Source organism: Alosa pseudoharengus, unplaced genomic scaffold (assembly GCF_046254945.1).
Source record: "Alosa pseudoharengus isolate Yale_2024_CS ecotype anadromous, Long Island Sound unplaced genomic scaffold, YU_APseudo_1.1 YU_APseudo_1.1_scf_3, whole genome shotgun sequence".
Taxonomy (NCBI): domain Eukaryota; kingdom Metazoa; phylum Chordata; class Actinopteri; order Clupeiformes; family Clupeidae; genus Alosa; species Alosa pseudoharengus.
The window spans coordinates 37,097,359-37,123,280 of record NW_027468718.1 but is presented as its reverse complement, the minus strand read 5'-3'; the positions used below and the strand labels follow the sequence as shown (position 1 = coordinate 37,123,280).

Below are 25,922 nucleotides of genomic sequence, written 5' to 3'. Positions count from 1 at the left end.
GTTGTGTGAGCTTATTTATATGTTCACACTGCAATATGTTTTTTTTTCTGAACTGTGATATGCATAACGCAGAAGATAAAGCTAGATTTAATGCCACGTCAATATCGCGAGGTAAGAGTAGGGCAAGTTTAACCATTTCTCACTGAAGCTGGCCAGCAAAATAATTGGGTGTATGTTGCTCAATTTTATATACATTGATTGTTAGTTGATAAAAAAAAGAAAAAACTATGGCTACTAGCACAGGAGGAGTATGGAGCCCATATCTGTTTTCTTTATGAGGAATGACAGCTGTTAAAATATGAAGCATTGTGCAGTTATTCATTGTTATACCACTGCTGGGTTAAATTTCCTATTGTGATTAAGTGTTTTTCTGATAATTGTGCACATATGAAGTAGCTCCAGGTTTGGGCGTATCTTACTTGTATATTAATTTGCCAAACCTCGGTGTGAGGTTAAATTTACTGTCACGTTGCAAGAGAGCTACAAATTAGCGATCTGACAGACATTCAGAGCATAGCAACATTGTAGCATATGACTAAGGTGGCATTTAACTCATTTGCACTGCAGTAGGCTAACTAAAACTGATTTTTACAAAACTATGGTTTAAGAAAACAATTTAATAAATTAAATTGTATTTTAAAAACCCATCCCTTCAACTAAATATATATGAACATATACATATAGTAAAATCAAATAAAATGCAGGGTCACTTGAGATTTTTTTATAGTTTACAAGACACAGGTGGTGGCTTAACTTAACCCCCTCCCCACCTTCAAGTTCTTATTTATATATTGTATAAATCAAATTTTAAACACTGCTTTTCCCCCTTACAGTATGTAAATTTAAAGCCCACAAGAGGTGTGCTGTGAGGGCCACTAATAACTGTAAATGGACAACCTTGGCTTCGATTGGGAAAGATATCATCGAGGATGAGGATGGGGTAAGTAGTACTATGAAAAATATGCAGTCCACCATTTAGCAGAAAAGCCATTGTCTATGCACAGAACATAGGACCTCATTCACCAATATATTCCTAAGAATTTTCTTAACTGTCCTATGACTCCTAACTCTTAAGCAGATTCACGAAGGTGTTCTTAAACCTCAGAATCATTTGCAGTTTTCGTTCTTATCATGCTGAATCCCATTTCTTTCTAAGTTGACAGGGTGTGCCAGTTGTTCTTAATTAGCATAGGTAAACGCCCTCTCAATCCCTATAAAAGGGCATGATACTGCAGGGCCGGGTGCACACAAATTGAGGCTAAGGGCACCATCTTTTATTTCTACCGTATATTATACACTACCTGAGCAAGACTGATTACCGAATATGATACATGTTTTGAAGTGAAAGCACTGCTGCAGGAGAATAAATGAGTTGTTATATTAAAGCTGCAGTTGGCAAGATTTTTTTGATCATACAGTGGGCATCGCTTTCAAATGACCACTTCATTCGCGCATTACGCGGCGTGAAGCTGCGTGAAGCTTTAGTACCACTTTCAGCCACTGTGCGTCGCTCTGCCACTGTACATCACTCTGCCTGCCGTCCCTACTGATAAAGCAGGAGACTTGCCGAGAGAAATCCCATCCTACGAATTCAATAACAAAATAAATCATGCATAATTAAACATTACCTCGATTTAGGCTACTTGGGTATGGCTTAAGGCTTGACTACACGGTGGTAGCGAAAATCGAAATCGAAATTTGCTGTCTAGATTATTGTCAGTGTTGGGGTTAACGCTACGCAAATCAAAACAGTGGTGTGATAATTGAGCCAGTAGAGAAATAACTGTTCAGAATTAATCTGTAGCCTTGGGTAGGCTTCTGCAGAAAACAATGTTGTTGCCGATTTAATACTATCTGGCGACGTTTTTAACAGGCTACGCAATAGAGGCTTAGACAACTATGACCCACGTTTTGGTTTCGTAAATTAATTTGCCCTACTTCTTGACTGCAGTGTAGTCAATTGACTGCTTGACATGTCATTTTTGTTTTTCTGTACAATAAACAAATACATCTGCTTTATGCCGCAGAATTACATTTATATTTGGCTGACTGCAGACGCGCCACTTCCCTCCCCATATTCCAAGATTACGATAGTAGCCTATACAAAAAGCACTTCATACTATCATTAAAAAATTGTTAAAACGAATAGCTATTTGCAATTTGACAAAACACTGGTCCTCATTTTGCGAATGCGAGGACGATATGAGCCTGTTGCATTTAGTTAGATGTCCGAGTCACGCATAATGTTTGAAAACCACTGGCTCGTAATCACAATAATTTAACACACGACAGTTGGATAGCCTACTTCATCATGTCCCCATGCCTACATTTTTGTGAGTAGCATAGAGATCGTTAAAAACAATAAAGTATGGCTCTCCGTTTGGGACATCGAAAACTTATATTTTTAATAGACTACCGTCGAAGATGCTAACTTGCAAAAGCCTCGGGATAACACGTTATCTCCACTATCATCAGTCATGCCCCTTGATCAAAGTGGGGAATGAAATAAAAGTTACCTGCAGTCCAGAACACAGAATCTGTTGCAATATTCTGATGATCGGCGATGATATCGGCAAATGTTTGTTTTCCAAAGTAAGAATTTCACTTCACCATGCACCTTCGACAATACCTGGCCTACCTGGTATCATTACAAACATTATTCTGTGTCCTAAAACTGGCATATTTTATGGCATTGTGTCATGTAAGTTCGTTGCAAAATCTAGAGAAATGTGTGAGGTGGTCAGCGGGGGACAATTGAGACACACATTGGATTGTGTTATTACTTGAACATTCCACACTATCCACAGCTGTGGTAGGCCTATCAGGGGCAGGAGGATTACTGTCAGCGCAGGCTTTATATAAAATTCTTCAACAGAAGGCCTCGAATGTTGTCTTGTTTGTGGAGCGCTTTGCTTCGCTTCTGTAATCTCGGCTTCATTGAAAATGAGGGCTTCCCTCAATGACCCTCCGAGAATAAATAAAGGTTGAATGAATGAATGAATGAATGCAGGCTTGCCCAAAATAAAGGCATGTGGTTTGCGCAGCCTACAGTAAATAACAGACCCGCCAGAATGTGCGTTATGATGCTTTTTTACGAGCAAGATGTTTTTGGTACCCTACGCACACTGCATGTTCTTAAATAACAATGATCATCAGTAATATTCGACCATTAATTTGGGTAAATGGGCAAGCGTGACCACCTTGATTGGCTGATTGGCTGATGATTGTAACGCGGGCATGATTCCAAACACCTCCCTTACGATGATGAGTGACAGGTGACAGGTCTCAGAATGCGTGCGCTACACAAGGACGGAAGATGATGAATAACTGGGGCCGTAGGCTAATCACAAAGGCTTTTATCTTAGCCTACTACTAGGAGTAGGCTACTCCTAAATCACACTTAAAGATTTTAGCTTGGAGTTATTCACAAAGCCTTTCAGACAACTCCTAAACTAGGAGTCTTCGTGGCTATGGATGACGTCATTACTCATGCACGAGCTTGACTGAAGTGACCACCTTGATTGGCTGACGATTGTAACGCGGGAATTCCAAACACCTCTCTTCCGATGATGACTGACAGGTGACAGGTCGGAGAATGCGTGCGCTACACAAGTAGTGCGAAGGACGGAAGATGATTAATAACTGAATAAAAAGGCCTAGCCTAAATGAATAAAGAGTAAGGCAAAACAAATAGCCTAGTAGCCTAATGAAACATAGGCCTATGGATTGATGCAGTAGCCTACCTTTGCAACATTATTAAATTAATCTGTCACCATATCCCTAGGCTACGTTTGCAAAGAGGAGAACATTTTAATTTGATTCACAATGAAACATTACATTTCATTTACATGTTAACAATGAGTAGTTTTGGTTGTTGTTGGTGGCGTTATTGCATCCCTTTTATGAATGCAAAATTGTTCCCTCGCGATTGGAAGCTCCTGTTGCGAATAGGCTACGCATTTCAAAACATCGCAACGTAAAATGCCACAAAAAAGCTGTTTATGAATAGGTCTTAGTGAGTTAGGAGTCCTCTCGACTTAAGCTGTCCCAGACTTAGGTGCTACTTTTAGGTCTAAAATGCTTCGTGAATTATTTTTTGTGAAAAAATTAGGAGTCCTAAAGTTAGGAGTGACACGCCCATTATTTTTAGGAGTTGCTCCTAAATTCGCCAGTTAGGAGCTACTTTTAGCCTTAAAATTCTTTGTGAATACGGCCCCTGAATAAAAAGGCCTAGCCTAAATGAATCAAGGCAAAACAAATAGCCTAGTAGCCTAATGAAACATACGGATTGATGTAGTATCTTTGTAACATTATTAAATTATTCTGTTACTATGCCTACGTTTGCAAAAGAGAACATTTTAATTTGATTCACAATAATGTTACATTTAATTTACATGTTGACAATGATTAGCCTAGTTTTGTTTGTTGTTGGCGGCGTTATTGCATGTTAGTTATGCCTACAATGCAAAATTGCTTCCCCACGATTGGAAGCTCCTGTAGCTGCATAGGATTTCAAAACACGGCAAAATACCGCAGGTTTGTGATATAGGTCTGTGAGTAAGGAGTCCTCTTGACTTCTTTTAAGCTGTCAGAGGTGGGAAGGTGTGATTTTTTGGGGGCAGGGCCGGATTAACTGGGCACAAATGTCTGATGGCCCCCCTTGCCCCCAGCCAACGTGAATCGGGTGGTTAGTTAGTTAGTCTCACGGCAGTCACTGACAGTAACCTAGAATAAATGCATGGGGAAAAACACTTCCCCATGACAAAGACATCGTAAAACACTGAAAGTTAATATTTTGTCACTAGCAACATACATCTGTCCTTTGTCAAATGTATGCAAATGCAACAGAGGTTAATATGCTCCATGTTTTGTCCAAATGATGACTGTCTATCATCGTTGCACTCGGAGAAAACCGGAATGTTTCATTCGTCCCCCGTTTCAATCGTCCCGGTTGTACCTACTCAAAACGCAGATAGAACCTTATTATTCTAAGGTAGCGAAATAGCGTTCATGATTCATGCCCAATTAATTCCCCCTGTTAAAGTGTTCGCCTTTGTAGTTTGGTTTCGTGATAGCCTATGATAAACGGCTTATGGCCAAATATGTGAAAACGTTAAAATATAGTACGTGATAAACCCGGAAAAAGAACAGTGATTTTTTCATAATCACTTTGGAGGGTCATAGAAAAATGTATTGCTGGCGAGGGAGGGTCACGTCTTTTTGGACTAATGCTCCCAAAACTCCTCCGGTAGCCCCTTAAATAAATAACGAACAGTCCCTAATGAAGTAAACTTGTGAACATCAAAAATCGTTTATCGCCTGTAACTCCGTGATAACAGGACGTAACAGGAAGGCATTTGGCTGAGCAACGGAGGTTAATATGCTCTATATTTTGTCCAAATGATGTCTGTCTATCATCGTTGCACTCGGAGAAAACCAGAATGTTTAATTTGTCCTGCGTCTCTACGGCTGCAAACGGGATTCACTCGCAGTTAACCAAATATTTCTTTATTAGGGCAGGGCAGGCATATTTCTGGCTATTACATTATTTCTAAACCAGTCTGCTAAAGTCTGTAGTGAAGTCTGTGTAGGGTTTTCCAGGCTCCATTTCTTTTTACGAGACACCCTGCTCACTTGAGCCATCTACCGGTTGTTTGGGTTGTTGCAGCGTCTCACTGGAAAAATACAAATTAAAGTCGCGTGATACCGCGTGATCCCCCGGGACCGCGAGTGAAGCTGGCCAAGTCGAAGCACTGCCCACTGTATTCACTGAAACCGACTCTATGCTCTGACAGAACAACATAAATCAGCCGGTTTTAGAAAAAAAACTGCACTTCTACCTCCACCTAGAGCCTGTTATTTGTTTTACAAAAATCCATAGCTCCCGGTTTTTCTGGTCCAATCAAATCAGGGCTATATGAGATCTGACTGTCAATCACAGTCTGGTGCAGTCTGGTGCACACTGACGAGCACAATCTCGATGAGAGGTAAATATATAAAATTATAGTGGAAACTATTTTATACATCATTAAAATATTTTGTATTTAAAAATATCATAAATCATAAAATAGATAGTTGTCATTTAAATTCTATTGTATTTTGCACCTGCAGAATGCAATAACCATTTACAGGGCAGCCGCAGGGTTATGCAGCACATGTTCCAGCCCCAGGTCATTTACCCACCTCCCCCCAACATTCTAAATCATTTTTATACTTCAGATTGTTGTAGCATATTCATATTATACATCATTTGAAAGTTTGGACTTTTGGGAATCAATACATGAAAATCTTTGTCATGTAAAATATGTGTAGTGCTTTACATTGTCCGATTAATCTTACTATACTTACTAAACTTACTAAAATTGTCTCTGCATTTATCCCAATCTGTGAATTAGTGAAACACACTCAGCAAACAGTGAACAAACACACAGTGAGGTGAAAACTGTCCTATAAAATACTATACATTATTAATAAAATATACACTTCATATGAATTCCAAGATATATGAAATAGAAACATATGATATAAGCCATAATTTTTCGTGTGTGTTTGTGCATGTGTCAAGCAGAATCTAGGATGGCCACTGGTGTGAATGATCACACTATATTCAATATTACTGATGATGTCAAGGTGGTGGGGGCCTCCATATCAAATACATTTTTTAAGGAGTATTGAAAAAGTATTGAAATCGTAATTCTTGACTTGGTATTGGTATTGAAACAATAATTTTGGTATCGTGACAACACTAGTCTAATTTCTTAGAGTATGCGCAAACAATACTTTCAGTTTTCGCGCCGGCGGCAAGAATCAACATAATCAGTCGAGAGGAGAGACAGCACATCATGGGGAAGTGTTGTTTTAATAATCATTATTGGGATTTGATCTGGTGTTTTTACGACCGCATAATGGGTGCGATGTAGGTCTTAATTTTCATTTAAGTGGTCTTAAAAAGGTATTTAAAAAGTCTTACATTTGGGGTGGTCAAATCTGGGGAAACCCTGATTTGTTTTGCACAAACAAGTCAGTACTCAAATGTGCGTAAGAATGCTCTTGAGTGTTCGTAGGTTCTGTTCTTACCTAGGAACAAGACAATATTGGTGAATGCCAGAATCTTATTAAGAACTGCGTAAGTAGGTTTTAAAGGTGAACTTGGCAACTATTTCAACGTAATAAACCCGTTTAGAAATCATTTGGATGGTCCTGTTCCGGTGAAAATGGTGACTTTCCCCGCTGCCCCTAGCGTTTCCAGGCGGAAAACCAACCTTGCAACATTGATACTACCGTCCCGGAAAGAGAAGTGAGAAACAAGAAACTCGTTTTAAATCGTGTTTCTTACCTTGTAACATCCACATTGTTCTTCCGAACTTATGTTAACCGTTGCGCTACAGTAGCTTGTAAACAAATCCATGTGCTTCATCGTTACCTTTTTCCACAGTTTGAAATAGCATAATGCACAATTTCTCCAGCAGAGGGGGAAATATAGCTAATCCTTTCCCTTTAAGAACACATTTCTCCAGCAGAACGATTGGTGAATGAGGCCCATAGTTATTAGGTAGAAATTGTGGAGGGAGCACAGGAAAGGAAAAGCTAAAATGTTTACTATTCTGTAGATTGCAATGCCACATCAATGGTTGGAGGGAAACTTACCTGTCAGTGCCAAGTGTGCAGTATGTGACAAAACTTGTGGCAGTGTCCTTCGCCTGCAGGACTGGCGCTGCTTGTGGTGCAAAACCATGGTAAGATCTTCATGTGGTATTTATCTGATGATAGTACCTGCAAATATTAATTTCCAGTGGGTTGAACTGTTTTAGGTTTTAGACAATGTAAAACGTATTCACAGTATAAATGTTGTCATAATGTCATGCTCTTTTTTAAGTTGATGTTTAGCGATGAACAGTGTGACAGTGCTTGTGTTTGGACAGGTACACACTGCCTGCATGGATCTTTACCCACGGAAATGTCCACTTGGACAGTGCAAAGTGTCCATCATCCCACCCACTGCACTCAACAGTATTGATTCAGATGGTATGCTGACCAGGTTGATTTTTTTTAAATGCTTTTCTTAAAAAGTAAACCCTCTTTGGTTTTATGATGTATCAAGCAGACAAACAGAACTTCTCTGCTTTCACTTTGGAACTTGTGTAATTCAGAGTTATACTGGCCATAAAAATAGTGATGTTTAATCTCGCTCAATTTAGAGACACCGTCATTGGATGTTCAAATTATTTTCTTTAGGCTATGGTCATAAATAACAAAGGGCTATATCTTGGCGATCTAAAACGCATGGTTGCTGGCGAATAGCTTAAACAAATTTCGGGGTTTGTCCAGTCCACATTGGGGGTGGTTTTGTTATCAAAAGTCGGTGCCTTAATCATTCATGTGTGTGTTTTGGGCGTAACATCATTTAAACCAATGGAAATGACATCTGTCATTTCCTTTAACAGCAAGCAGCGCCATTTCAAACAGCGGTATTTTGATCGGCGCAGCGGCGCATTTGAAGGAATCTGCTTGCCAACGAGAACGTATGGAACAGGTATTCCATTAAACCATGCTTTACTAAAACCTAGCAGAGTATAGCCTACAAGCATCTGCACGTGTCTGTTATTTGAACTCAATAAAATTAAACTAAATTCACTGTGGTGTCATAGTCAGCGACAAAACAGTTATAGAGATTGCTAAAACACGTGACCAAGATTATGGGTACGTTTGGCCGTTTACATTGGTTTACATGGGCATGGATTGCCACAGATCCCCAAAATGCTTTGCGTTCACCAATGGGAAAATGGCATGATGACCACACATTCTCAATCTCTATACACAGTTAATGACTTTCACTATTGACTGACAATGGGTTACCATCGAAAACATAGCCTGAAAAAAGAAACCCTTACCCCAATAATGTTTGAATGACTGAATCAAAAACTTAAGGACATTTATCCTGCAGAGGAGTTGCTGCTTACATCTACTGTAGTGCGTCTTCAGCTGTGCTTCATATGCACCGTTCGCTATAGACCAGGTTTTTCTTGGTTAGTGGTGTAATGCTTTTCAGATGGTGTAAGATAGCAATTTTTAGATAATGAGCCAGAACACACCTTAGGTCGTTAATTCACACAACCCTGGGCGCATATTGTTTAATAAAAGAGAAGTGCATGGCGAAAAATTTGTGTGTGAAATAGGATTAAACTTTGTCGTGATAAGATACGCTATGCGCTGTGTTTCTGATCGTCAAAATAGGGCCCTTAAAGTCCATTCTTAGTTTAATTTTCATTTCCTTTGCTTATTTTAATTCATTATTAACACTATGACCACTACTATACTCACTACTATTATTATTATTATTTTTTTTTTAGCATTTTGTATTTAGAATTATGTTATTTCTTATTTTGTTATTATTATTATTTAATCATTTTTAAAGGACTTTGGGTCAACCCTGATGATTTAAATGTGCTGTATTAATACATTGACTTGACTATTATTTGCTGGAATTAAAGTAGGGATACATTTGACAATCAATGATTTTGATATTTCCGGGCCAGTAAAAACATGTTAATGGACAGATTTAATAATGACTGATAATGAGCCTATAGACATATGTATCAGTGTAGTGCTCCATTGCAATACAAAACTGAACTGAAAGTGGAGCAATATTTGTAAAAAGAGAAAGACAGATAAGTAGCATGCTGGAATTGACAAGGGAAGGGATTGTAATAAGAATATCCACCATCTGCCATCCCCCACCCCAGAGCCTCACATGTGTAGGTTCCCTTCCTGAGAATGTGCTCAGTGCTCTGGAGGAGAGCAGCATCTTAATTGGCTCTGGGCTGCTTCTGGCACGTGTTGCAGCTTCGTGACTACCCCCACCCCCTCCCTTTTCCTCTCTCTTGGTTGCTAAAGAAAGACTGAGGGAGAGGACTAGACTTGATTGTGGTTGTCTTTCATTTGAGAAGAAATGCACCTCTATCCCAACCACACTACAGCATAATTTAAATAAGCTACAGGGCTTGTATATATATATATATATATATGTAGTTATAAAGATGAAGTCTTGCTCACACACACACCTTCATACACTGCTTAGTGGCTGCATAAGTGGAACCTGTTATCTAGATGTATATAGCAGATGTACTTTAATAAATGTTTCATAAGACCATGCAAGCATGCAAAAGGGTTCTCCAATGTCTTCTCAGTTAGCCTTTTAAAATGATATCAGTTTAGTAAACAGAATGTGCCTTTGGAACATTGGATGATAATGGGCAATGTAGATATTGCATTAAAGATTGCATTAAATAGTCGAGAACCCTTTTACAATTATGTAAGCACATTATGTAATCTGAAAACTGCTGCCCTGATTAAAAAAACAATGCAACTGATCTCAGCTGGTATTCTGTCTACAATGGATTGGAATGGAAATTTCTAAGTGACCCCAAACTTTTGACCGGTTGTGTAGCTGTAATGGAAATGAATGCAGCACATGATTAATCTTGAATATACAGCCCTTAACTGATCACGGTAGGTTGCTCAGTATTCATTTCTGTGTTTACAGTACATGTGCGGTATACCTGAACATCATTTGGTCTCAAAATCCTCACAGCTCCTGGTGCATTTAATGAAACCATTCCCCTGCAGTGAGAGCATTTCACAGTGTTTCTTTAACAACCACACTCTGTTACTAATTCATTGTCCACAGTATGAATTAATAACTGAGTAACAGTACTGCAGCTATTTTCTACCACAGTTATTTTGAGAAAATTACTTAGGTGTGGTACCTTTAAGAAAATACTTGAATTCCCTTTCTTCCTGTTACAATTAGTGACTATCACATTTATCTGTCTTTTTCACTAATTCACTACTTGAATTTTTCAGGGTGTTTTTCTAATATTTTAAGTTTCAGTGTGATTTGGGTCATTCCGTGTCAAATCAGATACAGTTGTTGCTGAACCGTCTTCGATTTTGTTCAAACCTTGTCTATATCAAGAATGGGTCCCAAAATCAAGGCTTGTGAAATATTTATGTTAAAATCCTATGGGCCCTATCTTGGCGATCTGAAACGTCTGGTCAGAGGCGCAAAGTTTAAAGACATTTATGGCGTGTCCAGTTCACATTCGCTAATTTAATGGCGTGGTTTTGTGATCAAATGCTGGGCGCATTGTTCAAAACGGTTGCTCTTATGTTTCTTAATCAGTTATGGGTGTGTTTTGGGTGTAACATCCTTTAAACCAAAGAGAGTGACATATGTCATTCCCTTTAACAGCAAGCAGCGCGACTTCAAACAACACATCGGTATTTTGATGGTCACCGGCGCATTTGGATTCTGCTTGCATTCAGGCATTCAAATGAAATTTCAGTAAAAAGCATGTACATTTTTTCTCCTAACAGTGTATGATGCTTGCATGAGGGAAACATTCCAAAACAATAGCACCCATATAATTGCTGTTGTTTTGAGAAGTATTTCTCATGCAAGCATCATGTAACCATGCAAAAGCAATTAACTATTGTAATTATTATAACTTAATTAGTAAAGCAGTCCTCTGATGTGTATGTTTTCACCAAGTTTTTGTGAACAATGTTAGCACTTTAAACATTGACTGCTTTGAAGTGAAAGTGCATGTATAATAATATAGCATAATAATAATTGAGATAATGATGATCATAATGATAATTTGATGGGGGTGGGGGGGGGGGGGTGGTGGTTGGGGTACGTGTAGGTGGGCCCTATGATCCCAAAGTCTGCCATGACCAGGCCTCAGGTCAAAGAAGTTTCAGAAAGGCTGTGCTAGACCACACCTTAGGTTGTTAATTGCCATACCTCTGGGCACATTGTTTAATAAAAAAGAAGCGCATGGCGAAAAATCTGAGTGTAAGATAGGAATACGCTTTGCGTCGTGATAAGAATACGCTTTGCGCTGGGTCAAAATAGTGCCCTTAATATCTTCATGTGTATTTGTATTGTATTTGCACACAAAATACTGATTGATGCCATGTGGGTACAACAAAATATTTTGCAAGTCTTAGTTATGGGACCTAAACATTATGTAGACAAACTTTGAGCAAAATCTGAGACTGTGCAGCAACCTGGATTTTCCTGGATTCTGTTTGATTTGACATGGAATGACCCATTTCTGATACTTTTAAATGGTGTACTTTGCACTGTATTCCAGTTGACCAGGTCACATGCTTTATACATGTGTTTCTTTTTTTTCCATTAATGTATCATGTTTTTTACATGTAGAAGAAGTGTGAATAAACACTGATGAATAGGATGTGTGATTGGTCCTTTTTTTGTGATAGGCTTCTGGAAAGCTACATGTCCCCCATCTTGTGCCAGTCCACTCCTGGTCTTTGTAAATTCTAAAAGTGGTGACAATCAAGGGGTGAAGTTCCTGCGACGTTTCAAACAGCTGTTGAATCCAGCTCAAGTGTTTGATCTGGTGAATGGAGGACCCCATTTAGGGTAAGATAATTTGTTCCTGTTTGGAAACTGACAAAAACATTTTAGAAATGTTCCCTTCCATTCCAGTATAGACAGAATACCAGCTGAGATCATTTGCATTGTTTTTTTACTCAGGGCAGCATTACATTATGTGCTTACATAATTGCAAAAGGGTTCCCCAATGTTTTCTCAGTTAGCCTTTTAAAATGATATCAGATTAGTAAACAGAATATGCCGTTGCAACATTGGATGAATGGTTGCTGATAATGGGCAAAGTAGATATTGCATTAAAGATCAGCCATTTCTTTCTACAACAGTCGAGAACCCCTTTGCAATTCTGTAAGCACATAATGTAATCTGAAAACTGCTGCCCTGATTAAAAAAACAATGCAAATCATCTCAGCTGTGGAGTAATAATGGAGTGGAATGGAATATAATTGTTATTATTATTTTATATATATATTTTTTTTTATATATATATATTTTTTTATTGCAGACTTCGCTTGTTCCAGAAGTTTGATAACTTTCGAATTCTTGTTTGTGGTGGAGATGGCAGTGTGGGTTGGGTACTATCAGAAATTGACAAACTCAGTCTTCATAAACAGGTGAGGATTTTTTTTTTTTTTTACCTTCCTCTCGCTTACGCCGTTGTGGTATAGAGTATGCTCTATTTAATAGCAGTAGCCGACATTAGCAACAGCAAGCTTGGGACATTCAAATTGAACAGAGCTAAGTTTTTCTGTAAGCCTGTCATCCAGTGGCTGAGAAATTATAGCGGTCATCAAGAGGCTGTGATGGATGTCAATCAAACTGTTGGGTGTTTATGGGTATTTACAAGCTGAAGGACAGAAGGTTTGTTACTTAGTTACATAGACATTTGAATTATATCAATGTTTTAGGTTAACTCTCAGCATTTGCAACAGACCCACATTGTTATGGTTATGGTTATGGGACTTTGCAGACGCCTTTGTCCAAAGCATTGTTTTGCATATGGTCATGGTCCACATTGTCATGCATATGGTGTATGTGTACTGTATCTGGTCACCCTAACATTGCACAAGTGTTGTGCTAGCTTATTTAATAACAACAAATGCATTTTGCATGTTGATACAACATTTTTGAGGGCATGTATTTCCCTTACAGTGCCAGCTTGGTGTGTTGCCACTGGGCACTGGAAATGACTTGGCACGCGTACTTGGCTGGGGACCATCATGTGATGATGACACACAGCTGCCTCAGATCCTAGAAAAGCTGGAGCGGGCCAGTACCAAGATGCTGGACAGGTATTGTCCTTAAACTGTTGGTTTATCCATATCAATCAGCACGTTTTCATGCCGGGAAAAAAACGTTTTGAATCAGTTTATTGCCCAAATTCCGTTTATGTCAATATTCTGTTTAACCTGTTTACAAGCAAGTAGAATGTCACATTTTGAGCATATTCCTGTTTACATAGCAATCAACATTATTCCGAATAAGTACAAATACAAATATGCTCCAAACGTCATGACGTAAATCTCCGCTGGTGGAATTCCCTCTTTTGACTGCATAATACAACATCTTTAGGGTCTTCCACCTGTATTTCACTTGTTCAGGCGTACGTTGATAGCCAGCCTCATTACGTTTTTTACAGATCTTTTTAAAATGTCGCTATTTCGACATTTTCTCCCGACAATGAACTCCATGACATTTGCATGATTGCAAGAAATAAGTTTGTCTCCTTGTCTTTCCAAAAGTGATTAGGAAAGTGCGTGAGAGACAATTGGTTCATTTTATCTTAATTCTGTGCAAATTGAGCATGTGCAGGCCTACAACACTCCATATTCCGTTTAAGGTGTTTTCATGACCCAATATTGTGGGTCATGGATTAAAATCGCTTATATTTGGTTTATTTCAATCAGAATAGGGTGTTTACAAGACACACGCATATTCGGTTTATTCCCAATAAACCGGAAGCGTGCTGGTTGACATGAATCAATTACTGGCATAGTATATTGAGTTAATACTCACTAGATGTCTCTTAAAGCTGTCTTTTTTGTGCATTGCAAATGCCTTATCCACACTCAAAATGACTAATATATTAGTTATTATTTCACTGATTCTTGAGATAAGGGACAAAACATGTCCCCCATCAAAATGTTGCAATTTCCCTTAAAAAAACATTAAATTATTTCATTTAAAAAGGCTTTAAAAGTTGGATATGAAAGACTTGTGTATGTTTAGACTCTTAGTTTTGGCTATATTTATATTATTTCATAGTAATTTCATAAAATACCGGCACTGTACTATGAAAGCCCATGCAAATGAACTCGTCCTCCGCAGAGGTTACAGTATCAAACTGGAAAAATAAAGTGTTTTAAAATGCCCAAAATGCACAAATATGATTATGAGGTTAATTGGATGGCTTAATAAAATATCACAAAATACTTAAAGTGAACATTGCATTATTTTATACATTAACAACAGCCTTTCAAAATCTGTCCTCAATTCATGTCAACTCTGTCAGATATTTTTCAAATTCGAAATAAATCAGGCATATTTTGGTCAGCTTTAACACTGAGAACCCCCTTTGACTTCTTTCTGTTGATAGATAAAGCAGTCCAAGACAGGGTCTTGTAAGTGTTTAAAAATAAATATTCAGCAGTTGTGTGGTCACAGCTTTTATGTGTCAACACTGTCTTCAAAGTAGAGCTGAATTCAATCAAGAAGTTTGAAATAAAAGTTGGTATTTTGGTTTAGTTTAGTGGCAGCTGGCAACCGAGGAAAATCAAAATGGCTACCATCTACTACACATGATTAAGTTAAAAAAACATGTTTTGTCAACTCCGTCAGACGTCAAATCTGTCAGATATTTTGTCTGACGGTGTTGACATGTAAGCTGACGGAGTGGAAAAGTGCTCCCAAATACTCATTAAGTAATGTATGACAACTACATAACATGATAATATGATCTATAAGTATGCATGTTGATTGACTTAAAACATCTTAATATACCCAAATGCCAAATAACTTATAATAATAACTCATAAAAAGTATTGTTTTTATCTGTACTCTAGGTAGACATGGCTAGACAAAAATTGTCAGTGTAGCAGCAAAAACAAATAAACAGTACCAGAGAAAAGGGAGAGAAAGAATTAACAGTGACCCAGAAAGCAGAAGGGACAGTTAGACAGTAAACAGCAGTTAGAAAAGGAGAGACAGAGATGGAAGGACAGGGTCCAAAACAAAAAAGTAAAACAAGTAGGAGTTTTAGGACCCAGAGCAAAAAGGCACCACAGAAAGTATTGGAGGAAAGCAAAGAAAAGGTCCAGAGGTTAAGAAATTAACAAAAGAGCAACACAAACTAAGAAAGCAGGAATGGTGGAAAAAGAAGGCTCAAATAGAAAAGTCAAATGTCAAACTAAAAGATAAAATGATTATAGATTCTCCATGAACAGAAACAGAGAGGATGATAACGGGAAGCCAACATCGGAACTGAGAAGGAATTATACAACTCATGTGGCACAGAAACGAGCCGTTGAAAAATCAGGTCACAGACAACTGGCATTACACTGCAAACCTTCGACTATTCGATTAATAGCACTTGGTTAGATTTCATTTTTTGCAGTGTGTCAGGCAAGGTTCTAAAGAAGTATTGGCTTCTTCATAGGCTTCGCCAGTTTGGTGTTAGGTACAGACAACTACAGTATCATGCTCTTGCAGTGAGCCATTGGATTGCCAATGCTTCCCCCCAGCTACTCTTTGTATAAGAGACTGCTCAGAGGAGCAGCAGACTGATGCAAGGGCCAGGAAGAGCCGTCCATTGGCCATGTTGATGGAGGAAATGGAAGACGAGTTGGGAGAAGCAGGGGATTCGGTCGATGAAATGTAAGATTTGGTGGATGAAATGGAAGAGGAGCCATTGAAAGATCCTGGGGGTGCTACTGTTGATATAATTATTAACAGTATGGAGATAGGGGATTGGCTGGCAGTGGTGTATGATGATCACTGGTGGTTAGGAAAGTCCATTGATGTAGATATAGAACACCAAGATGTGAAAGTTGAGTTTTTGCATCCTTGTGGTCCTACTGCCAATTTTCACCCTAAATATGGGAGGAGGGTAGCCTAAAAATCTAGACGTACCCTAGCAGCAGCAAATGTAATTTGCAGCCAGGGTAGTCTAGCAACTCTGTTGGCTTGTGAGCTGGAAAAATCAAACTTCGATCAGGCCAATCATATTGTGTGTAGAGTCGGTGGGCGGGGTTAACATAATGATGACAGAGTCGCGAAAGTTCCACGTGAATTCCTTGCTACTTGAAAACAAAGATGGGTGCTGTTGCTGGAAAACAGAGGTCTTTGAATCGCGACTGGAGTTAAGCTTTTTTTTAAGTTGGCAAAAGTTTGATCAACTAGCTCCACGCGCATGGGAAAGCGCATGGGACTCATGAGATTTAGGCAGTGTTGGGAAGGATACTTTCAAAAAGTATTCTCTTACATAATACAGAATACATGCCCAAATATGTATTTTGTAACGTATTCAATCTGAGTAACGTATTCTGAATAATTGGATAACTTCCGCATTGAATTGCAATGCAGCCATCAAATCCTGTTTACTAAACAGGCCTATTCTGGTGTGTTCTTCTGTTCCAAATGGCTGAAGATACATAGGAGAATGTAAAGTCAACTAAGCTACCTTATACAACTATAAAATAGCAAGGTGACCAGAAAAACTACAACAGGCGACTAGGCTAGGAGGAGGGATGTCTGTTTCTGTCCAGTGAAAGATTTTGAAACTGACAGGGACAGCTTGTCCCCTCCAAGCAAGCCAGACCAGAGAGCTCTATGCCATAGCCCCTGATGTTATGGACTTCATAGAGCGTAGGCATGTTCAACACCTCTTGTCCAATGCCCAAGTCTCGCAGGTTAGACAAACTATTATATATAAATATCTAAGGCTCTACACCGAAGGCAGTAATGATTTACTTACAGTACTTGCTGAGAGAAATTGGAGCAAATCATAGAACTTACTTGCCTGAGGTCCTGTAGAAACTCTTTGTTTGAAGTTTGATACCCTTTCCCTTGATACTGTCATGTCAAAACTAGGTAAATATCTTTAATCAGTTTGATTCTCGATTAGTTTGTCAACACCGTCAATTGTGTGTCAACACCGTCAGTTGTGTGTCAACCCCGTAAGATGGAGGTTTTTCATTTTTATAAAAAAAATGTATGTTTGTTTTGTTCAATTGAGTGTGTTCATACATTAAAACACCAACTTATCTACATGCATCAGTGTCTTGTGTGCACAAAACCATTGATTGTATATATTAAAAATTAAAAAATAGTAAACTAAATTAAGGTAATTTAAAATGGCTTATTCCAAAACAATGTAAAATGATATTAAAAGTGTATACAATGCAATTTATCACTAAACCTTGCTAAGGCACACCATTTCTACACACTGAAAGACTTTACAGTGTTGTTGAATTGATCAAACACACAAAAAAACATATTTTCATGTGTCAGACTGAGTTGACAAATGACAAGTTACTAAGTCAGTAAATGTCATTTTTTATAAAAAGTAGTTAATAAAAAACCTGTTCCTTTTCAGGCATTATAGATGAGATCTATGTTTATGATGATATCCAATTCAAATTAATGTAGTATTGATTTTTTGTTTGTCACTTTTCAAAAGTACTTTTGTCCCTTATCTCAAGAATCAGTGATTTATAAATTAATATTATCGCCAGGCATAAAAATAATGGGCCCTATCTTAAGGCTGGTGCATCGCGGCGCCAGGCGGGACAAAAGTGCCTTTGCTAGTTAGTGACCAATGCAGTTATCGGGTGTATACTCTGCTTGTCACACACAAACACCTGTTTCAGCACAGCAAGCTTTGGTGGAATCTTGCTGTTGCATAGATGGTCATTTGTGCAAGCAGATTTTTTCTGCAGAGATGCGTTCACTCATCATAATAGCAACGTGCCATGGTGCATGCACTCCTGGAGCCTCATTACAGAAAAAATATCCTACAGTAACTGCTTGTCCTACCTTGAAAGATAGATAATAGCTTGAAAGATAGATAAAATCATATGATCCTATTACAGAAGCAAATCCTGAACTCATAACTGTGTCCTCTATTATCTCAGACCTCCTATCTTATCCTAACTTAAGAAATCCTAATTAGAACTGTCAATTTGATTTTCAATCGGCAATCATCCTGTCATGCCTGTGTCTATGCTTGGAATGTATACAAGACTGCTTGTATCTATAATTAGAATATACGGTTGCAGAGATGGTTTTCTATGAATTTTTGACAGTTGGCTGCTCAAGATCGGAGAGGGTTGTGTAGGTAGTAATCAAGGATCTTTTTCAAGATGGGCAAACCATATCAGAGAGAAACTAGAATTCATGCAAGAACAAGACAGGAAACTAGAGTGTGTCAATTCTGAGGCATAGGAGGTGTACTGTAGGATAAAAAAAAGAAGACAAATCTGTTGTGGACGTTGGTGTCTATGTGTGGTGTTCTAAGATGGATAGTTCCGGTCCATAATTATGATTGGCTGAATCGGAAATACTGTACCATTCGATGCTGTTGTAAAACCCAACACAACCCTTCACGTTGACTGCATTTTAACTGATACAAAATGTAGAGTTGCTGCAACTCAGTGTTGCTTGGCAACCATGCTGATAGAAGAAATACATTTCTTGGCGGATGAATGATCTATGAATAAATCATTACATTTCTCATTGCTCTGCCTTTATTTTATGAAATCTTGCCAGGTATATGTAGTAACCGGTCTAGAAAAGCACTAAGCCCCGAAAGGCTCCATGACATACGCCACAGTCATGTCATATAAACACCATAACACTATCAAATACCTTATAGGCATCACACCTCAGGGATCCATTTCTTTCCTCTCTAAGGCTTGGGGACCACTGAAAATTCAGGCCTACTATTACTACTTACCCCTGGTGATTTCAGCTTGACAGACAGATACTTTAATATACCCAGACAGTGTAGGCTTAAAATGTGCAAAAGTTGTTACACTCAGTTATACTCGAGGAAAGTTAAAGCTGTCTGCTCTTGAAGTTGAGTCCAGCCACAAAATTGCACATGTCCGCATACATGTAGAGAAAGTGATAGAAATGGGTGTGTTATAAATATGTGATACTGTCAGAGAAGATTCTAATCTCCTCCCTGGTGACATCAGGATCTGAGATAGCAATTATCGATAAGATGACTAATAAATATATATACACATTTCCAGTAGGCTATATTTAATGTCATGCAAATTGGCTACAACCTCACGTACAGTTAAAAGCCATGTCCTTGAAATGGATTAAAATCGCTTAGAAATATGTTTTGTACATTAGCCTAATCCGTTATTTCCACAACCGCAGAAAAATATCACTAATAGGCTATAATATGGAAAACAAGTGAAGTTAATTAACTTTTCTAAAACTGATAGTTCCGGTCCTTGATTGTGATTGGCTGAATCGCGTTCGATGCCGTTGTAAAATCCAGCACAAGCATACACCTTGACCGCATTTCGTTCTATATTACTGCTCTAACATAACTTGATACAAAAGTTGAAGTAGCTGCGTCTCAACGTTGCTTGGCAACCATTCAGATAGAGGAAATATATTTCTTGGCAGAAGAATGATTATCTATGAATAAATCGTTACATTTCTAGTTGCTGTGCCTTCACTTTATGAAACTTATTTATACTAACACTTTTAGAGAAGCAATAAGCCACTCGAATCCGTAGGTTACACTGATTCTACAACCGCTAGCGTGTCGTGCCTAACAATGTGTGTAACCTACGGCCTCTCGGGGCTTATTGCTTAAATATATCTTAGATAAGTCTTAAATTCTACTTATTCATAACAGCACATAGCATATTGCAGATGTATTACATTGTGATTACATACTGTGGTGTTTTGACATATTCAGGCATTTTAGATTAAGTGACATATTCACTGCTCTTTACTTCAAGTACCACAGCAGCACTGGTTGAAAGCTGGATAGCTATTTAAGTTTATTATGCTGGTTGGAGAGTTTAGTTTCCCCATGTGTTTTCTAAGTTTGCAACTTAAAATGTAACAAATGTTTTTTCCTCTGGGTCTTGGAAAATATGTTTCATAATCCATTGGGACTGAAGGAGCAAACAGTCAGTGTTAATTATCTAATAATAACGTTTGCATTTGCATGATGTTATCCACTTGCACTAGTAGTAATTGACAAGCTGTAATGTGCTGATTTCAAAAACCAGGCGTGTTCTAATGCTACAGTGGGCATCGCTTTCAAATGGCCACTTCAGTCGCGCATTACGAGGTGTGAAGCTGCGTGAAGCTTACTACCACTTTCAGCCACTGTGCGTCGCTCTGCCACTGTACATTGCTCAGTAGCCTGACTGCCGCCCCTTCTGAAAAAGCAGGAGGCTAGGCTACCTTTAAACATAATTGTTACCGAGAGGAATCCCAGCCTTCGAATTCAATAACAAAATAAATCATGCATAACATTACCTCGATTAAGGCTACTTGGGTATGGCTTAGGGCTTGACTACACGGTGGTAGCGAAAATCGAAATCTGCTTTTGATAGTCTACCGGTGCCGCTCCACAAAACGGAAAACTATCTTAATTTGCTGTCTATGTTATTGTCAGTGTTACGCAACTACGCAAATCAAAACAGTGTCTTAATTTGCCCTACTTCTTGACTGCAATGTAGTCAATTGACTGCTTGACATGTCATTTTTATTTTACTGTACAATTAACAAATACATCTGCTTGATGCCGCAGAATTACATTCATATTTGGCTGACTGCAGACGCGCCACTTCCCTCCCCATATTCCAAGATTAAGATGGTAGCCTATACAAAAAGCACTTCATACTATCATAAAAATTCATTAAAACGAATAGCTATTTGCAATTTGACAAAACACTGGTCCTCATTTTGCGAATGCGAGGACGATATGAGCATATGTTGCATTTAGTTAGATGTCCGAGTCACGCATAGGCCTAATGTTTGAAAACCACTGGCTCGTAATCACAATAATTTAACACACGACAGTTGGATAGCCTACTTCATCATGTCCCCATGCCTACATTTTTGTGAGTAGCATAGAGATCGTTAAAAACAATAAAGTAGCCTATGGCTCTCCGTTTGGGACATCGAAAACTTATATTTTTAATAGACTACCGTCGGAGATGCTGACTTGCAAAAGCCTCGGGATAACACGTTATCTCCACTATCATCAGCCATGCCCCTTGATCAAAGTGGGGAATGAAATAAAAGTTTGAGAACCACTGGCTTAACAAGTTACCTGCAGTCCAGAACACACAGAATCTGTTGCAATATTCTGATGATCGGCGATGATATTGGCAAATGTTTGTTTTCCAAAGTAAGAATTTCACTTCACCATGCACCTTCGACAATGAATAGCTCATTACACTTGTTACTGTTAAACGTAGGCCTACCTGGTATCATTACAAACATTATTCTGTGTCCTACACTGCAAAAACTGCTTATCTAACAAAATCTAGCTAAGTGTTATTAATCTTATATCAAGATAAGAAAAAACTAGTTGGTATTGTTTTCAGTATAAAGAGACTTACCTAGCGCTTTCTTGTGAAATCATTTGACTTAATTTAAAAAAAGTTTGACTTATTTTAAGACATCTCATCCTGAAAACAAGCAAATTTGTCTGCCAGTGCGTTAAGCAAATTTGTCCTTAAAACAAGCAAATTTGTCTGCCAGTGCGTTGAGCAAATTTGTCTTGATAAGACTCCTTAAAATAAGTCAAAGTCTTCTTAAATTAAGTCAAAATGATCTTTTGAGAGGGCGCTAGGTAAGTCTTTTCATACTAAAAACAATACCAAATAGATTTTTTAATCTTACTATAAGATTATTAACACTTGGTTAGAATTCATTTTTTGCAGTGTAAAACTGGCATATTTTATGGCATTGTGTCATGTAAGTTCGTTGCAAAATCTAGAGAAATGTGTGAGGTGGTCAGCGGGGGACAATTGAGACACACATTGGATTGTGTTATTACTTGAACATTCCACACTATCCACAGCTGTGGTAGGCCTATCAGGGGCAGGAGGATTACTGTCTACTGCGCAGGCTTTATATAAAATTCTTCAACAGAAGGCCTCGAATGTTGTCTTGTTTGTGGAGCGCTTTGCTTTGCTTCTGTAATCTCGGCTTCATTGAAAATGAGGGCTTCCCTCAATGACCCTCCGAGAATAAATAAACGTTGAATGAATGAATGAATGCAGGCTTGCCCAAAATAAAGGCCTATGGTTTGCGCAGCCTACAGTAAATAACAGACCCGCCAGAATGTGCGGTATGATGCTTTTTTACGCTGATTAAGATGTTTTTGGTGCCCTACGCACACTGCATGTTCTTAAATAACAATGATCATCAGTAATATTCAACCATTAATTTGGGTAAATGGGCAAGCGTGACCACCTTGATTGGCTGATTGGCTAATTGGCTGATTATTGTAACGCGGGCATGATTCCAAACACCTCCCTTACGATGATGAGTGACAGGTGACAGGTCTCAGAATGCGTGCGCTACACAAGGACGGAAGATGATGAATAACTGGGTCCGTAGGCTATTCACAAAGGCTTTTATCTTACTACTAGGAGTAGGCTACTCCTAAATCGCACTTAAAGATTTTAGCTTGGAGTTTTCTCTTAAAAGTTATTCACAAAGCCTTTCAGACAACTCCTAAACTAGGAGTGAGTCTTCGTTGCTATGGATGACGTCATTACTCATGCACGAGCTTGACTGAAGTGACCACCTTGATTGGCTGACGATTGTAACGCGGGAATTCCAAACACCTCTCTTCCGATGATGAGTGACAGGTCGGAGAATGCGTGCGCTACACAAGTAGTGCGAAGGACGGAAGATGATTAATAACTGAATAAAAAGGCCTAGCCTAAATGAATAAAGAGTAGGCCTAAGGCAAAACAAATAGCCTAGTAGCCTAATGAAACATACTGTAGGCCTATGGATTGATGCAGTAGCCTACCTTTGCAACATTATTAAATTAATCTGTCACCATATGCCTAGGCTACGTTTGCAAAGAGGAGAAAATTTTAATTTGATTCACAATGAAACGTTACATTTCATTTACATGTTAACAATGAGTAGTTTTGGTTGTTGTTGGTTGCGGTGGTGTTATTGCATCCCTTTTATGAATGCAAAATTGTTCCCTCGCGATTGGAAGCTCCTGTTGCGCATAGGCTACGCATTTCAAAACATCGCAACGTAAAATGCCACAAAAAGCTGTTTATAAATAGGTCTTAGTGAGTTAGGAGTCCTCTCGACTTAAGCTGTCCCAGACTTAGGTGCTACTAAAGTCCTAAAGTTAGGAGTGACACGCCCATTATTTTTAGGAGTTGCTCCTAAATTCGCCAGTTAGGAGCTACTTTTAGCCTTAAAATTCTTTGTGAATACGGCCCCTGAATAAAAAGGCCTAGCCTACATGAATGAAGGAAAAACAAAAAGCCTAGTAGCCTAATGAAACATACGGATTGATGTAGTATCTTTGTAATATTATTAAATTATTCTGTTACTATGCCTACGTTTGCTAAAGAGAACATTTTAATTTGATTCACAATAATGTTACATTTAATTTACATGTTGACAATGATTAGACCTAGTTTTGGTTGTTGTTGGTGGCGTTATTGCATGTTAGTTATGCCTACAATGCAAAATTGCTTCCTCACGATTGGAAGCTCCTGTAGCTGCATAGGATTTCAAAACACGGCAAAATGCCGCAGGTTTGTGAATAGGTCTGTGAGTTAGGAGTCCAAGCAATATAACCATACAAACGCAGCTTTGTCAGAACTGAAGAGCTGTGGACGGCACGCAACACAACACAGACACCGCTTCTCTCGCGTCAGTCACTGACATGAACGAAACACAGAACCCGCTTTTCTCACGGCAGTCACTGACAGTAACCTAGAATAAATGCATGGGGAAAAACACTTCCCCATGACAAAGACATCGTAAAACACTGAAAGTTAATATTTTGTCACTAGCAACATACATCTGTCCTTTGTCAAGTGTGTTATGTTCCAAGTAGCCTATGCATAATTCTGCTTCATAAAGTTGAACAAATACATTTGCTTATTTCACAGAAAAATATAAATAGCCAGTTAGGGTCTACAGTGCAGAGTTGGTAAGTTATGGTAGGCCAACTTGGAGTGAACATACAAACAGGGGAAATTATTTCTCTAGTAGCTGAGTAGCCTCAGGTGCGCACGTAGACATAAGGCCGAACATGCAAGCGCCAATGAATCGTGCTCTGCACGACAATCACGCCGTTAAACTTAAATAGGTTAACATCACTCTAAGTTCGCCTTCAAGCAAGGAAAACGATGATTTGAAGACATCTGTTTCGTTGGAAGGGCAAGGGGTAGCAACAGGGCAACACAGAGACAGTCCTGATGGCAGGGCTGTTATGAGAGTATTAAAATATGGGATATTCTACGGGAAAACATCAAAAAAGGCAAGACAGCGGGGGAAAGTTAAAATACGTGATAAACACGGAAAAAGTTGGCATGCATTGTTTCGGTCCCCGTGCACAGGGATTATTTGTCATATTATTAATCACATATGATTATTTGTGAAATTGTGCAAACAGGCACAACACATTTGAAAAGGAAGGACTGGTAGCATGCAAGCTCACGGGAAAGATTGATTTAAGAATGTTATCACAGTGTGTGGCTGTGGCGCGGGCGGAAGACAGCGACAATTGGCAGGGGAGGGTCATGTCTTTTTTAACAATTCTGTCGGAGGGTCATTGAACAATTTCTAGCAGGCAAGAGAGGGTCATGCAACTTTTGACTGAAGCACTCAAAATTCCTCCGGTGGCCCCTTCAATAAATAACGAACAGTCCCTAGATTGCTGCTCGGCTATATGTCTTGGTTCATGTCTGTTAACAACTCATTGCCGTCAAACGCGTAGCCTATCTCGCGGTTGCATCCATTACAAACAAACATGCAATGTGAACGTCTGGGATTGGGGAGAGCACTAAATGCTCTACTGCATAAGCACGAAGTCAAACCTTTAAATGAAAAACACTCTTTAATAATCCAAAAAATAAACCGCTAATGAAGTAAACTTATGACCATCAAAAATCGTTTATCGCCTTTAACTCCGTGATAACAGGACGTAACAGGAAGGCATTTCGCTGAGCAACATGCTCTATATTTTGTCCAAATGATGTCTGTCTATCATTGTTGCACTCGGAGAAAACCAGAATGTTTAATTTGTCCTGCGTTTCTTGTACGGCTGCAAACGGGATTCACTCGCAGTTAACCAAATATTTCTTTATTAGGGCAGGGCAGGCATATTTCTGGCTATTAAGTTATTTCTAAACCAGTCTGCTAAAGTCTGTAGTGAAGTCTGTGTAGGGTTTTCCAGGCTCCATTTCTTTTTACGAGACACCCTGCTCACTTCTACCGGTTGTTTGGGTTGTTGCAGCGTCGTTGC

General features: G+C 38.8%; 1 protein-coding gene across 1 annotated transcript in view; it reads left to right on the top strand.

The window, feature by feature from the left end:
• The window catches only part of dgkh (diacylglycerol kinase, eta), a 205,358-nt gene that overhangs the window by 72,735 nt on the left and 106,701 nt on the right, over positions 1-25,922 (top strand). The window contains exons 7-12 of the mRNA XM_076264201.1: positions 834-940; positions 7,611-7,736; positions 7,923-8,025; positions 12,289-12,451; positions 12,927-13,035; positions 13,574-13,713. Coding sequence (XP_076120316.1) covers positions 834-940; positions 7,611-7,736; positions 7,923-8,025; positions 12,289-12,451; positions 12,927-13,035; positions 13,574-13,713 — 748 coding nt within the window. The remainder of the gene's footprint in view (positions 1-833; positions 941-7,610; positions 7,737-7,922; positions 8,026-12,288; positions 12,452-12,926; positions 13,036-13,573; positions 13,714-25,922) is intronic.